This window comes from Silene latifolia, chromosome Y, assembly GCF_048544455.1.
Source record: "Silene latifolia isolate original U9 population chromosome Y, ASM4854445v1, whole genome shotgun sequence".
Classification (NCBI taxonomy): domain Eukaryota; kingdom Viridiplantae; phylum Streptophyta; class Magnoliopsida; order Caryophyllales; family Caryophyllaceae; genus Silene; species Silene latifolia.
Genome location: NC_133538.1, coordinates 56,944,595 through 56,957,206, shown reverse-complemented (window position 1 = coordinate 56,957,206; position 12,612 = coordinate 56,944,595). Strand labels below are relative to the sequence as shown.

Below are 12,612 nucleotides of genomic sequence, written 5' to 3'. Positions count from 1 at the left end.
ATAAAAACCAGGTTTAAAAATCGTCATTACGACGGCCTAGAAAGGCGTGTTGAAATGGTTATAAAAACCGGGTTTTGAAAATCATCATTACGACGGCCTAGAAAGGCGTGTAGAAATGGTTATAAAAACTGGGTTTGAAAATCGTCATTACGACGGCCTAGAAAGGCGTGTTTGAAAAGCAACGGTCGGCGAAAGACCGAGGTTTGAAATGGCCATTATAACGGCGCAAAAAGGTGTTTTTTAAAGTTTGAAAATGACACGGAAGGACTTATGATCACATAGAACATAAGCACTCACAGTTTCATTATATTATGCATTATGCTGACACGGGTTTTGGCTTAAAAGGGTGGGTTACACACCAAGCAATCAAACCCCGATTTGCGAGAGGGATACCAATCCAAACAAAATGTGTAAGGAGGGTGCCCTAGCCTCGTGCTCGAAGGTGATGAAAGCTCTTTGACGAAACAGAAATGTGTATCGTCAATGGCATGCTTGACTCAATCGGGGTTCGAAACGCGGGGATGAGAAAACTCACGCCTACAAGAGGAGCCAATTGGTCGAAAAGGGTTTGGTTGTGGGCCCAGACAAGGAACCCGACCGTGACCGTAATATCAATTAATGCATTCCAACCAAGACCTTGTTCGAGTCTCACCATATAAGGATCACAAAGACTTAAGTGTCCTAGTTTTCCCCAGCGGTATCGCCAATCTGTGGACGTGGGCCCACCTGCACGCCCAGCCGATCTGTGGACATACAACGGCTTTTGATAGCCACGCTCGGCGGCGTAAAAATATGCTTTCGACCGGATCATTTTAGATCGGCCGGTGTCGTCTCGACAAGGGTCTCGTAACGATTAGAGATGTTCGGAGTCCCCACCAAGCATTTGTGGGATGCTTGGAACCCGTTCAAATCGACTTTATACCTTGGCCAAACGAAGCACAAAGCAGCGTTTGACATAGGTACGAAAGATAAGGAATCGTCCCTCTTTAGCATCCTATCTCTAGAATGACTCTCGTACGCCCTCGATAAGGTCGTCCACTATCCAAAGATTCTGAGTAAGAGGTGCAGGTACGTATTGGGACGCCCTTTAATAAGACACCTAATCCCGCCCGCGGTAGCGGCCTCTACTGATCGATCTTGGTTGGTTGAATGGGAAAGTTGATAAAACGGTTTAAATGCATGAATGCGCATCTAATAGTTTACATCTAGCATGTGAGAGCTTTCTAAGTCGGTTGATTTAATCCAAGTATCAAGTATAAGATGTCGAGTTGGATTTACGGTTGATTTGCATGCAAGACGAAAATTAAACACCCATTTACCAAATTAGGTTTATGGCGCATAACGTGATCCATTTGTCTTAGTAAGGCATTTTGCAAATACGGTTTTTGAATGAGCAAATTAGTTGTCTGATCCGTCCTATATCCGGGTTAGCCGGAGTCGGGATCGTCCTAGACCAATCTTTGGAAGGGAGCAGACCCATCATGGCGGCGACGAGAAGAGGTGCGAGCCTATTAGCGATGTAAGTGGGTCTCCCCTGGTTTGAAAATAGGAAAAGAAGTGGCCTGTTTAGGCGCGGGTCAGTCAACGGTATATGACGTGTTCTGACCCTTGAAAAACGTTTATAAAATGTGTTGAAAGATGGGTATTTGAACCCATTTTGGTTTGAAAGGACCGTTTAGGCCGTATTTGTGTTGATTTGAAGAACGAGACATGAATAATCGTCATTGTTTTGACGATATTTGATGTCGGGTTCGACTTTGTAAACTTGACATGAATAATTTTGAAAATGAATATGAACTAATGGTTTTTAAGTTCATTTGAATATTATTAGTCGATACTCGTCATCGTACTCGGGTTAAAATCTGACATGGTATGTAGAACCAAGGATGACTTTGTGTTGGTGACTAATATATTTGTTTTGAAAATGTAAAGAAATGATGAAAGGCTTTAAAATACCTTCCAAAATGTAAATAAATGAAATAAAAGGCTTTAAAATACCTTTTAAATGTAATTAACCAAATATTATCACCGAAACACGCATTAAACCGTCATGGTATTAAGAACCAAGGGTGAAAAATGTTTAATGGTTAAAACTTGTAGAAAATGGTTTGAAAATACTTGAAATGATAAAAAACGATTACAAATATGAAAATGAAAATAGGGGAAAAGATGAGACCAAACACGGGTTGGACTAAAGGTTGGGTAGGGTCCTTTAGGTGCGAGCCTAAGTGCTGCGTAAGTAGCTTCTGCCTCAACAAAAAAGTCCGGTTTTGGCTCATTCTTCCCAAGTTTTGGACCATGTTATGCATGATTTAGCATGTTATAGTTATGAAACAAGTAAAGACATGATAAAAAAGGATTTTTACACCCTCATACATACATGCCTGGCTTATGGCGAGCAACCGACGTAAGTGTATCAACTCGTTTGGTCGGAAAAGACTCGGTTTAAAACCGTTTTAGTAAGTAAAAAGAGTGTTTTGTTAAGTTTACTGATGGTGTAGCGGTCGAAATGGTCGGTCAAGTGATTTAATGCACGATGACGGTACCAAACAATGCGTAAGGCTTGTGTTTACGATCGGTAGGTCGTAAACACGTGTCGCATTGTGACTTAGGAAGTCGAGTTGAGAATTTGAAGGGAGAAAAGAGGGGGCGGACGCTTGCGTAGCTCTCAAATGGTGGCATTTGAGGGGTATTTATAGGAAAATGAGTGGTTGTGTGAGTTTTGAGCGACGTGGGCACCTAGGCTGCTCAAAGAGGCGCGAGCGACGTCGCGCGTCTTCGAGGTGTCTTGTCGCTTTCACACAAATTCAATCATGATTTGTTCTATCCTAGGATTTGTATGCATATTTTTGGTACTTTACCATGCATGATCCCGGGAAATCTTAACATGGAAGCATTTGAATGGTTTATTTTTTGTGTTTGACTCGGTTTGACTCGTTGTTGGAGTCGGGATTTGAATTTTATTCGGTTTTTGGTCCGGTGTCGGTTTTGACTCTAGATAGTGTCATTGTGACCCCGTCGTCATGCATTAAACACTCAAGGTACTTTTGAAAAGTTTTGAAATGTTTTATTTTCGAAATCGTTTTAAGTTTTCCGACGTAAAGTTGTACACGAACTGTCGATCAAACACTGCGATTTCAAAGCTTGTTGTAGTCTGATAATCATCGGGTGTTTGTTGGAGTCTTAGCAGATAATGGGTATCTACAGAGAGATTACGAATAAAAAACGGTTACTTAGTTAGTTATTCTTTATCTTGGAGATGGCGACATAAGGAGGTTTGAAGAGTGGTTTGGGATAGGACATTTGAAGAAATAAGGGGGGATGGGTGGTGAAGTGTGATTATTTGAACTACATTTTGTTTTACATTTTCATATTTTGAGATGTAGTTTCTTGTTGGATATTGTTGCTTAGTGGAGGATTGGGTGACATGGTCATTATTTTGGAGTGTGTGTGATTTTATTGAGACCATGTGTTTAATTGAAGAAAGATACAAGGAGTGGGAGTTGAAACATATTTCACATTTAGAGGTGGTTGGAGTAGTAGGGGTTAGTTATAGTGGTTGGAGTTGGAGTAACCTACTCACGTTTCGCTATATAGACCTTGGTGTGGGTTATCATTGACTTGTCCTTGGGTTTTATTCGAGGATAAGTAAAAGTCTACGCGTGGGGAGTTTGATTAGTCTAGTTTAGTAGGGATTAATAAATGTTTTTTTGATGGTTAATGGATAGGTTGAGAAGCATTTTAGTGGAGTTTATTTCATATGTCTTTGATGTTGGTTTAGGGATGGACTTGTGTGTTTTCATGGGATAATTGGATAGATTTCTTATTATGTATGGAGAGGGCTTCTTTAGAGGTTGGTATTGGGCTAATGAGGTCATATGAGTGTGGATTTTAAAGCAAGTCAAAGTCCAAAGACTAAAGTCAAAGCGCGGAAGCTAATGAAGAAGAGGAAGCGTCACGATAGAAAGCCGCGAGGGGCGGAAAAATGCCGTTAGTCGCGGCACAGCTCTTCTAGCCACTAGTGGTCGTAAAAAGCCTATAGTGGCGGCTCAGCATTGGATTCCGCATTGGATTCCTACGACTCTTAATTCTCCTTTATTTTGGGATTTATGCTCACACTTTATGTAACTTTTTGGAGATACTCTTTTGAAGACTATATAAGGAGATGTTGATCAAATTAGATATATTTTACATACTTTCTCTACCTTTTAATGATTAGAATACATAAATAATTTTCAATTTCAAGTTTGTTTTTATCATTTATATGGAGGTATAAGTTCTACATCTTGGAACAAGTTCTTGAAGCCATTAGTTATTGAATTGTAAGACTCTTATTTTAAGCGCTTGACTAAATTGACAATTAATTAAGTAGTATGCTAATTCATCATTGTTGAGTTATAAATGATTAAACTTGTATGAATCATATTGAAGCATCGCTTGTTTTCTTCATTAATTCAACTTTGATAAATTCCATTGTTTTATTCTACAATCTTGATACGATTAAGCGCTTGACTAAATTGACAATTTTGTAAGGGTTATTTGTTTACGCATGTAGCTAATCTTATGTGGAATTAGAAGTCAACAACTTCATAGCAAAGTATTCAATAATGAAATAGATTAGATGAGTCAATGATCAATTCATAACTAATTGGTGAAAATTACTTGGTCCAAGAATTATTCTCATATTCGTTTACACATTCAATTAATTATATTATTTTTACATTTTCATTGTATTAGATTATTACTTTAGTAGACTTAAATCAATAAACATATCAAAACCCCCCATTTGGTTACTTAACTTTGTACACATTACATCGGCATAAACTCCTTCCTTGTGTGATCGACCCCTACTTACACCTGCTACTAGTTGGAGTTTGTAGTGGATAAAAATACTAGTTTGGAGACTCACGACAAGTCTAGCCAATGATGTTACATTGAAGGATTTTTACGAGGAAAACGCATGCTAACATTTACATGGGTGAAGAGTTATTCTAATAATTACAACATGAAATATCTCAAATTAATTATTTAATTCATGAAACATTCGTCATTTGAAGAAACTTCATACACTAAAAGCACAAACCTTAGGAAAAATTTTATATGTAATGTATACATTAATTATTGTTCTAAACATACTTATGCTATGTATTTTAGAAACTCGCATGATCACCTATATAAACAAGGCGATGTACATTTGAACACACAGACACAAGCAGTAAGCAATAAAATAATTAGTTCCAAATTAAATTCTATTCATTCTCTCATTACTTAAATCAATTATCTTTATTATATTCTAATATTGTTTATGTTATTATTTGATGACAAGCTCAATCTTGATTTTCACCTTTGTTCTTACCATAGTAAATTCTATATTTAATCTCTCTTATTTCTCTCTTTTACATCAACACTATTTATTCGTTTAAATTAAGTTTTCTTTTATCAGAATTGTTATTTCAGTCAAAATTATTGGTCGTGAGTAGTCTTTTATCTAAGGCTCGGTGGAGCCTTAATATGGATTGATCAATGTATAATACCCCCATATACCAAAGTACCTTATCAAGGACCACCTCAGCATATAAGGGTGCTACCATCTCGGTTGCCCGGGTTAGTACACATGATAGTAACAATAAAGAAACAACTTAATAAAAGAATATTAAAGTTTACACTTCTGAAACAACTCCAAAAGAAAAGTACAGCTGAAATAAAGTCTCAAAGTACTAATGTCAGATAAAGCATATGATGACTAGTGATGACATCGCCCGTCTACGCCCCGCAAGCTATCCCGTCAACCATCAACAATCATCACCTGTTAAACCAACTGCTCACCATCCCCGAATGGATCACCACAGTTTTGAAAACATAAAACAGGGTCAGTCAACTGTATAAACAACAATGTACGCAGCGAAAACAGCTATAGTAAAACAATTAGTCAACCACCACTTCCAACAACCACAAATCACTGGTTACCCGTCGCAACAAGTAACTTACACCGCCGGTGGGGGACCGCAGCCTTGCCCACCAAATTCCCGATCATCGCAACGAACGAACCCATATCATTAATGTGCATATCCCCCTTGTGATGAGAGACACGAGAGGAGAACATGGGGAATGAGACCATCTCTCGACATGGCTCAAAAAACAGTCTCAACCACAACCATCACCATCTTCTTCAACCAATCTCCACAATATCAACAGCAATGGTAAACAAGCAATAAGAACCGCAATACACATAAACAATTACACAATCAAGTGAGTAGGGAAATACCTACCTTATTTGCAATCCGGACAATCACAACAACAAGGTCATAAAGGCACTTTTATGAACTCGTCACCTTTACACATATCATACCATCAAAATCTACCCTAAATCCCCAATAGATCTAGTTAGGGTTTAACAATGATACTCTATAAAAAAAAGGACAAAATTATAGTGCTTACTAAAGAATCAACGCGAAGAACGATGTAGAAAATCCTTGAATCTGGCTTAGTGATGATTAGAGTGATTAGACAAGTTGTACGTAGTTTAGGTTTTTAAATAAATGATTTGATAAGATTAAGAACTGCTTGAAACGTCTTTTTATACTTCCCTAATCACTAAAATCAGAACCTCGGATAAAACCCCGTCAGACCGGCAACTCAACCGAGTACAGAACCTACTCGATCGAGTTAGCCCAATCAATCGAGTACTAACCTACTCGATCGAGTTCTGACGTTCCAGAACCCAACTTAAGACGCTCGACTGCCAACTCGGCCGAGTAACCCATACTCAACCGAGTTACCTGCAACCAGAAACATGTGGTATTACAGTCTTCCCTCCTTAAAATTGAACTTCGTCCCCGAAGTTCACCTAAGTCCTACACAACACAAAACCACAAAGCCAACCACTGCAACGACTCAAAAGACACCCTATCAACGACACAACAACCTATGAACGTCTATAACCACCCCAAAACTGCCCCAAAACACATGCAATTATCTCTCACCCCCCTTAAAAGAAACCGGTTACGTCCCCGTAACCAACTAGACCTGATCAAAAAGATGGGGATAACGGTCTCTCAAAGCCTCCTCTGCTTCTCATTTAGCCTCTTCAACCTTATGATTGGACCACAACACTTTAAGTAACACAGTTTCGCCATTCCTTTTCTTGCACACTTTGCGATCCAAGATTTCCTTCGGTGTCTCGACATAAGTAAGTGCTTCATCCAGTTCAATATGCTCAACCTCAAGTACGTGAGATGCATCGGTCACATACTTCCAAAGTTGAGACACATGGAAAACATTATACACACGATCAAGCACCGGTGGCAAAGCCAATCGATAGGCTACCTCGCCTACCCGATCAATAATCTCATACGGTCCAATGTACTTTTGACTCAATTTTTCTTTCTTGTTGAATCACATGACACCCTTCATAGGTGAAATTTTTTTAAGGACCTTATGACCCACCTGAAACTCCACTGCTCGACGATGTAGATCTGCATAACTCTTTTGTCGATCCTGGGCCACCTTCATCTTTTGACGAACCAGCTTTACTTGCTCAACCATCTCCTATACCATGTCTGGACCTAAAACCCCGGCCTCTGCACTGTCATCCCAACAAATAGGACTCCTACACCGCCGTCCATACAAGGCCTCAAAAGGCGTCATACCAATACTAGTATGATAGTTGTTCTTATATGAGAACTCTATCAAATCCATCTGGTCTTCCCAGCTACCACCAAATTCCATAACACAAGCCCTAAACATGTCCTCCAAGGTCTTTATGGTTCACTCTGTTTGTCCGTCCCTCACAGGAAGGAAAGTTGTACTCATCTTCAAAGTAGTACCAATCAACTCCTGCAACTCCTGCCAAAAGTGTGATATGAACCTTGCATCCCTATGTGAGACTATGTCTTTTGGCACCCCATGTAACCTCACCACTTGCTTTCGGTAACCATTAGCTAATTTCAACTTGCTCCATGTATCTTTCATTGGTATGAAGTGAGTTGACTTGGTCAGTCGATCCACAATCACCCAAATCATGTTGTTACCCTGCTGAGTCCTCGGTAGCCCCACAACGAAATCCATCGAGATAGATTCCCATTTCCACTCTGGTACCTCAAAAGATTGAACCTTGCCCTGTGGTCTTCATTGATCACCTTTGACCCTTTGGCAAGACAAGCATCTAGCTACAAAATCCGCAACATCTTTCTTCATTCTGGGCCACCAAAAGGTATTCAAGTCTTTGTACAACTTGTCACCACCCGGATGCACTGAATAAGGAGCGCAATGAGCCCCAGTCATGATTACCTTTCTCATTTCCGCATCCTCGGGAACGCACCATCTACCATCATACCGAACACTCCCATCCTCGTGAAGTAAAAATCGTGACATATTGTTGTTGCCTATCCTTGTTCTCCATCCCTGAATTTTAGGATCGAGCAATTGTGTCTGTGTCAAGTTATCATAAAACTTTGGTTCCACTGTCAAATCATCGATGGTGTCCCTTTTGAGAATCATATGTATACCCATCTTAGTCACCTCATCTTTCTGCTGCATTAGTGATAAAGTATTGCATAGAGAATGCACACTCTTCCTGCTCAACATGTCAGCTACAACATTAGCCTTTCCCTTATGGTAGATTATCTCCATATCATAGTCCCCTATCAGCTCCATCCATCTCCTCTATCGCATATTCAGTTCCTTTTGAGTGAAGATGTAATTCAAACTCTTGTTATCTGAGAACACCTTAAAAGTTGCTCCGTAGAAGTAGTGTCTCCAAATCTTTAGAGCAAATATAACGGCTCCCAACTACAAGTAATGAGTAGGGTAGTTCTCTTCATAGGTTTTCAGCTGCCCCGATGCATAAGCAATTACCTTCCCATTCTGCATTAGAACGCACCCCGAACCATTCTTTAAAGCCTCAATATAAACCTCAAAGTTTTCACTTCCCTCAGGAATTGCTAAGATAGGAGTTGTAGTTAAGCGCTCTTTTACAGTTTGGAACGCTTTTTCACAACCCTCATCCCAGCGACAGCGGTTCTCTTTTCTCATCAAAGCTATCATCAGCTTAGCAATGGTAGAAAAGTCTTTCACAAACCTCCTATAATATCCAGCCAAGCCTAAGAAACTCTGAATTTCGGCCACATTTTTCGGTGCTTCCCAGTTTGACACTGCTGCAATCTTGCTAGGATCCACATACACCATCTTTCGAAATCACGTGCCCCATAAAAGTCACCTTCTCCAACCAAAACTCGCACTTGGAGAACTTAGCATACAATTGGTTATCGCGTAGTTTCTGCAACACCAATCGTAGATGCTTCGCATGCTCCTCTTTATTCTTGGAATAGATAAGAATGTCGCCAATGAAGACCACCACAAACTGGTCCAAGAAAGGACTGAAGATCCGATTCATTAAATCTATGAATGCAGCTGGTGCATTAGTCAACCCGAAAGGCATCACCTCGTACTCCTAGTGACCATATCGCGATCTGAAAGCTATCTTAGGAAAATCCTCATTTCGAATTCTCAACTAGTGGTACCCTGACCTCGGATCGATTTTGGAAAACACCCCAGCCCCACTTAGCTGATCGAACAAGTCATCAATTCTTGGTAATGGATACCTGTTCTTTATCGTGACATGGTTCAACTCCCTGAAGTCGATGCATAGCCTCAAACTACCATCCTTCTTATTTACAAACAACATCGATGCTCCCTATGGCGATACACTAGGTCGAATGTACCCCTTCTCTAGCAGGTCATCTAGCTATTTCTTCAACTATTCCAATTCTTTCAGTGTCATCCGGTAAGGATCCTTAGATATAGGTCCCGTTCCCAGCTTCAACTCCACATTGAAATCGATGTCCCTCTTTGGCGGTAACCCTGGAATCTTATCTGGAAAAACATCCATGAACTCATCCACAACCGGTATCTCTACTGTTGTAGGTTTCTCCGATCGACTATCCCGAATGTGACAAAGAAACATAGGACACCTCCTGTTCAGGTAAGATTTAAAGGTTATAGTTGCAATAGCCTTGAACTTCGGCTTGACCACAAACCCCCGATAAGACACTCTAGTTCCCATAGGACCCCACAAAGTCACCTTTTTCTGATGGCAGTCTATACTAGCTTTGTATTTACCCAACGAGTCCATCCCGACAATGACCTCAAACCCTCCCATAGGAAACTCAAACAAATTAACCGGAAGGTTAATGATGAGGGCTGTCGCAACCCTATCAAAGATAAACCCGAGGGGTCTCTAACTAATGCAGCTAGGGAAGTCGGGGTCGAATCCACATGGAGGCTATGTTGCTATCTACTTGATAATCTAAGTCTGTCGGTGTCACAAATAGGGGTTTAGATATGATAACTAAACTAAACAGCAAAAATTAAAAGAGTCAAACAGAAAAGAGAAAGGGACTAGGATGTCAGTTCATCATTGAATGCCAGATAATTGCATCTAAGGTCACAGATCAATCACATGTATTAGTCTAAGGGGCAGTGAATACGTCCTTTCGGTCCTCTATTCGCCCTAAAATACTACTAACTCAACTTTCGCCCTCATTAGAGTATCATAAAGAATGTAGCGGGTCTCACACCTTCCAATCTTTCGATCTAGGTCGGGGTTTGCCAAAAACAACTAGAACAATTATGTGCATTAACCGTCTAATCGTCATTAAATGCTACTTATAACAACAAAGACATGATACTGACAACAGATCTACAAGCCTAATTAGCAGCTATCATCAATTCATCGATTCCCCTTAAATCCTAGCGAGGGAATTACCTATGCATAATGAAATTAACGAAACTAATAACAAATAAAGCAATAATAAATAATAACATAATAATAAGAGGGAAGAAACGAAATAACATAAACTAAATTAACAAAGAGATTAAAGGAAGAGAAATTAAGGGAATAAGAGAATTAGAGATGCAAAGGGATAAAGAATTAATATTAGAATTGAGAGAAGGGAATAAAAATTACAGAGTTTAAGATCCGGGAAATAGGAGAAGAGAACTACGCAATACTAATCTACTGCCAATCGTGGAAATAAAAATGAATGCCCTCAATCGTGGAAGTAAGAATGAATGCCTAAACCTAATTAGGTCTCTCCTTTTTATAAGAGAGATATTTATTCCCTAAATACGATAACTAATATAATAAGTAAATAAGTTTACGCAATAAAATCTTGCGTCAGATAACAAGCTATTCAATCGAGCATATTGAAACTACTCGATCGAATAACTCCAGGCAAAATCCTCTCGATCGAGCATAAAACCTACTCGATCGAGGAACACCATAATCCCTCTTCTCGATCGAACATACCAGGAGTTCGATCGAGGAATCTTCAGCATAAAAAAGGGTTCGATCGAGTAATTAAGTCAGCAAGGAGCTCGATCGAGTTAACTACCACTGAGTCAGCAGATAAGATGTAGGTTAGCTTCCAAAACGACTTCATGCTTCCCAAGGCAGAAGTATTATCGCTCCAATTCCATCCATCTCCTAAATTCAAGCAATAAGGGCAGTTGCAAGCTCAGTTTTGCTCCTTCCGGGTCCATTCCTGCTAATAAAGCCAAACAAACCAAAGTAGACTATTGAGGACATTTCGTAGCCTAAAACTACGGGAATCACATAGAAATGCGTGGAAAATAGGCACGAAGAGTCTATATAAATAGCATGCATCAAACTTCCTGTAGATACCCAGTATCTACACCTCCCAAAAACCACCCGATGATGATCGGACTATAACGTATTTTTGATATGCGTGCATGGATTCGCTATACATGAGACGGTTTAATGCACTACTCGGATATGAAAAATGATTTCAAAAATGGTTTTCTAACTTCTTTTGCATTAAAACAACACTATTTAGAGTTAAAACCGTCTTCGGACCCAAAACCGACTCAGAAACCCGCAACTCGAGTCAACCTGGATCAACCCGAGTCAACCTGAATCTCGAATGTCGAAAATATTGCCATGAATGGTTTTATCTTGCCATTTGCATTAAAATGACACTAATTAGAGTCAAAACTGACACCGGGCCAAAAACCGACTCCAAATTCAAATCCCGACTCACACAGGTCAAACCCGAGTCAAGCACACAAAACATCTACCTCAAGTAACAGCCAAAATCATCTTATTAGATGTCCATATTGTTAGACGACATCTCATTTGACTACCACAAATCAAACCAACCAAACAATGGATTAGGGAAAGGCCACGTCCAAATTGAAAAGGACAGGGCACCCCATTGCATAGCAGGCATGCTCGCGCCTCAATGGACTACCTGCTTAGCCTCTAAGCAAACTCAACCGACCTACCATCCCACATTTCTCAATAAATACCCACCATCACACACCACAATACTCACGCGAGCGTCCGCCCCTTCACATCTCCGTAAAACGTCCAGACTCGACTTCCTAAGTCACAAAATCGACACGTGTTTTCGACCTACTGATCGAAAACACAAGCGTTACACAATTTTTGGTACCGTCATCGTGCATTAGACCGACCCATTCGACCAACTAAACATTAATAAACATGTTCTTCAACCACATGTTTTCAACATATTTTTAAAATTAAATCCTTTTTTAAGGCACATTTTTAAACTTCTTTGATCGCGATTAGTC

At 39.9% G+C, this 12,612-nt stretch overlaps 3 protein-coding genes across 3 annotated transcripts; all 3 read right to left on the bottom strand.

The window, feature by feature from the left end:
• Nucleotides 1-7,074: 7,074 nt before the first annotated feature.
• On the bottom strand, nt 7,075-7,971 carry LOC141628110 (uncharacterized). The gene is made up of 3 exons (XM_074441288.1): nt 7,868-7,971; nt 7,555-7,711; nt 7,075-7,386 (listed from the first exon to the last, which is right to left on the bottom strand). The coding sequence occupies exons 1-3, from the start codon at nt 7,969-7,971 to the stop codon at nt 7,075-7,077; spliced, it is 573 nt and encodes a 190-aa protein (XP_074297389.1).
• An 819-nt stretch (nt 7,972-8,790) lies between these two features.
• LOC141628109 (putative mitochondrial protein AtMg00860) lies at nt 8,791-9,186 on the bottom strand. Its single transcript, XM_074441287.1, has one exon. The coding sequence runs from the start codon at nt 9,184-9,186 to the stop codon at nt 8,791-8,793; it is 396 nt and encodes a 131-aa protein (XP_074297388.1).
• Nucleotides 9,187-9,757: 571 nt separating this feature from the next.
• Nucleotides 9,758-10,159, bottom strand: LOC141628107 (uncharacterized). The gene has a single exon (XM_074441286.1). It carries the CDS (start codon nt 10,157-10,159, stop codon nt 9,758-9,760), a length of 402 nt encoding a protein of 133 aa, XP_074297387.1.
• Nucleotides 10,160-12,612: the final 2,453 nt, after the last annotated feature.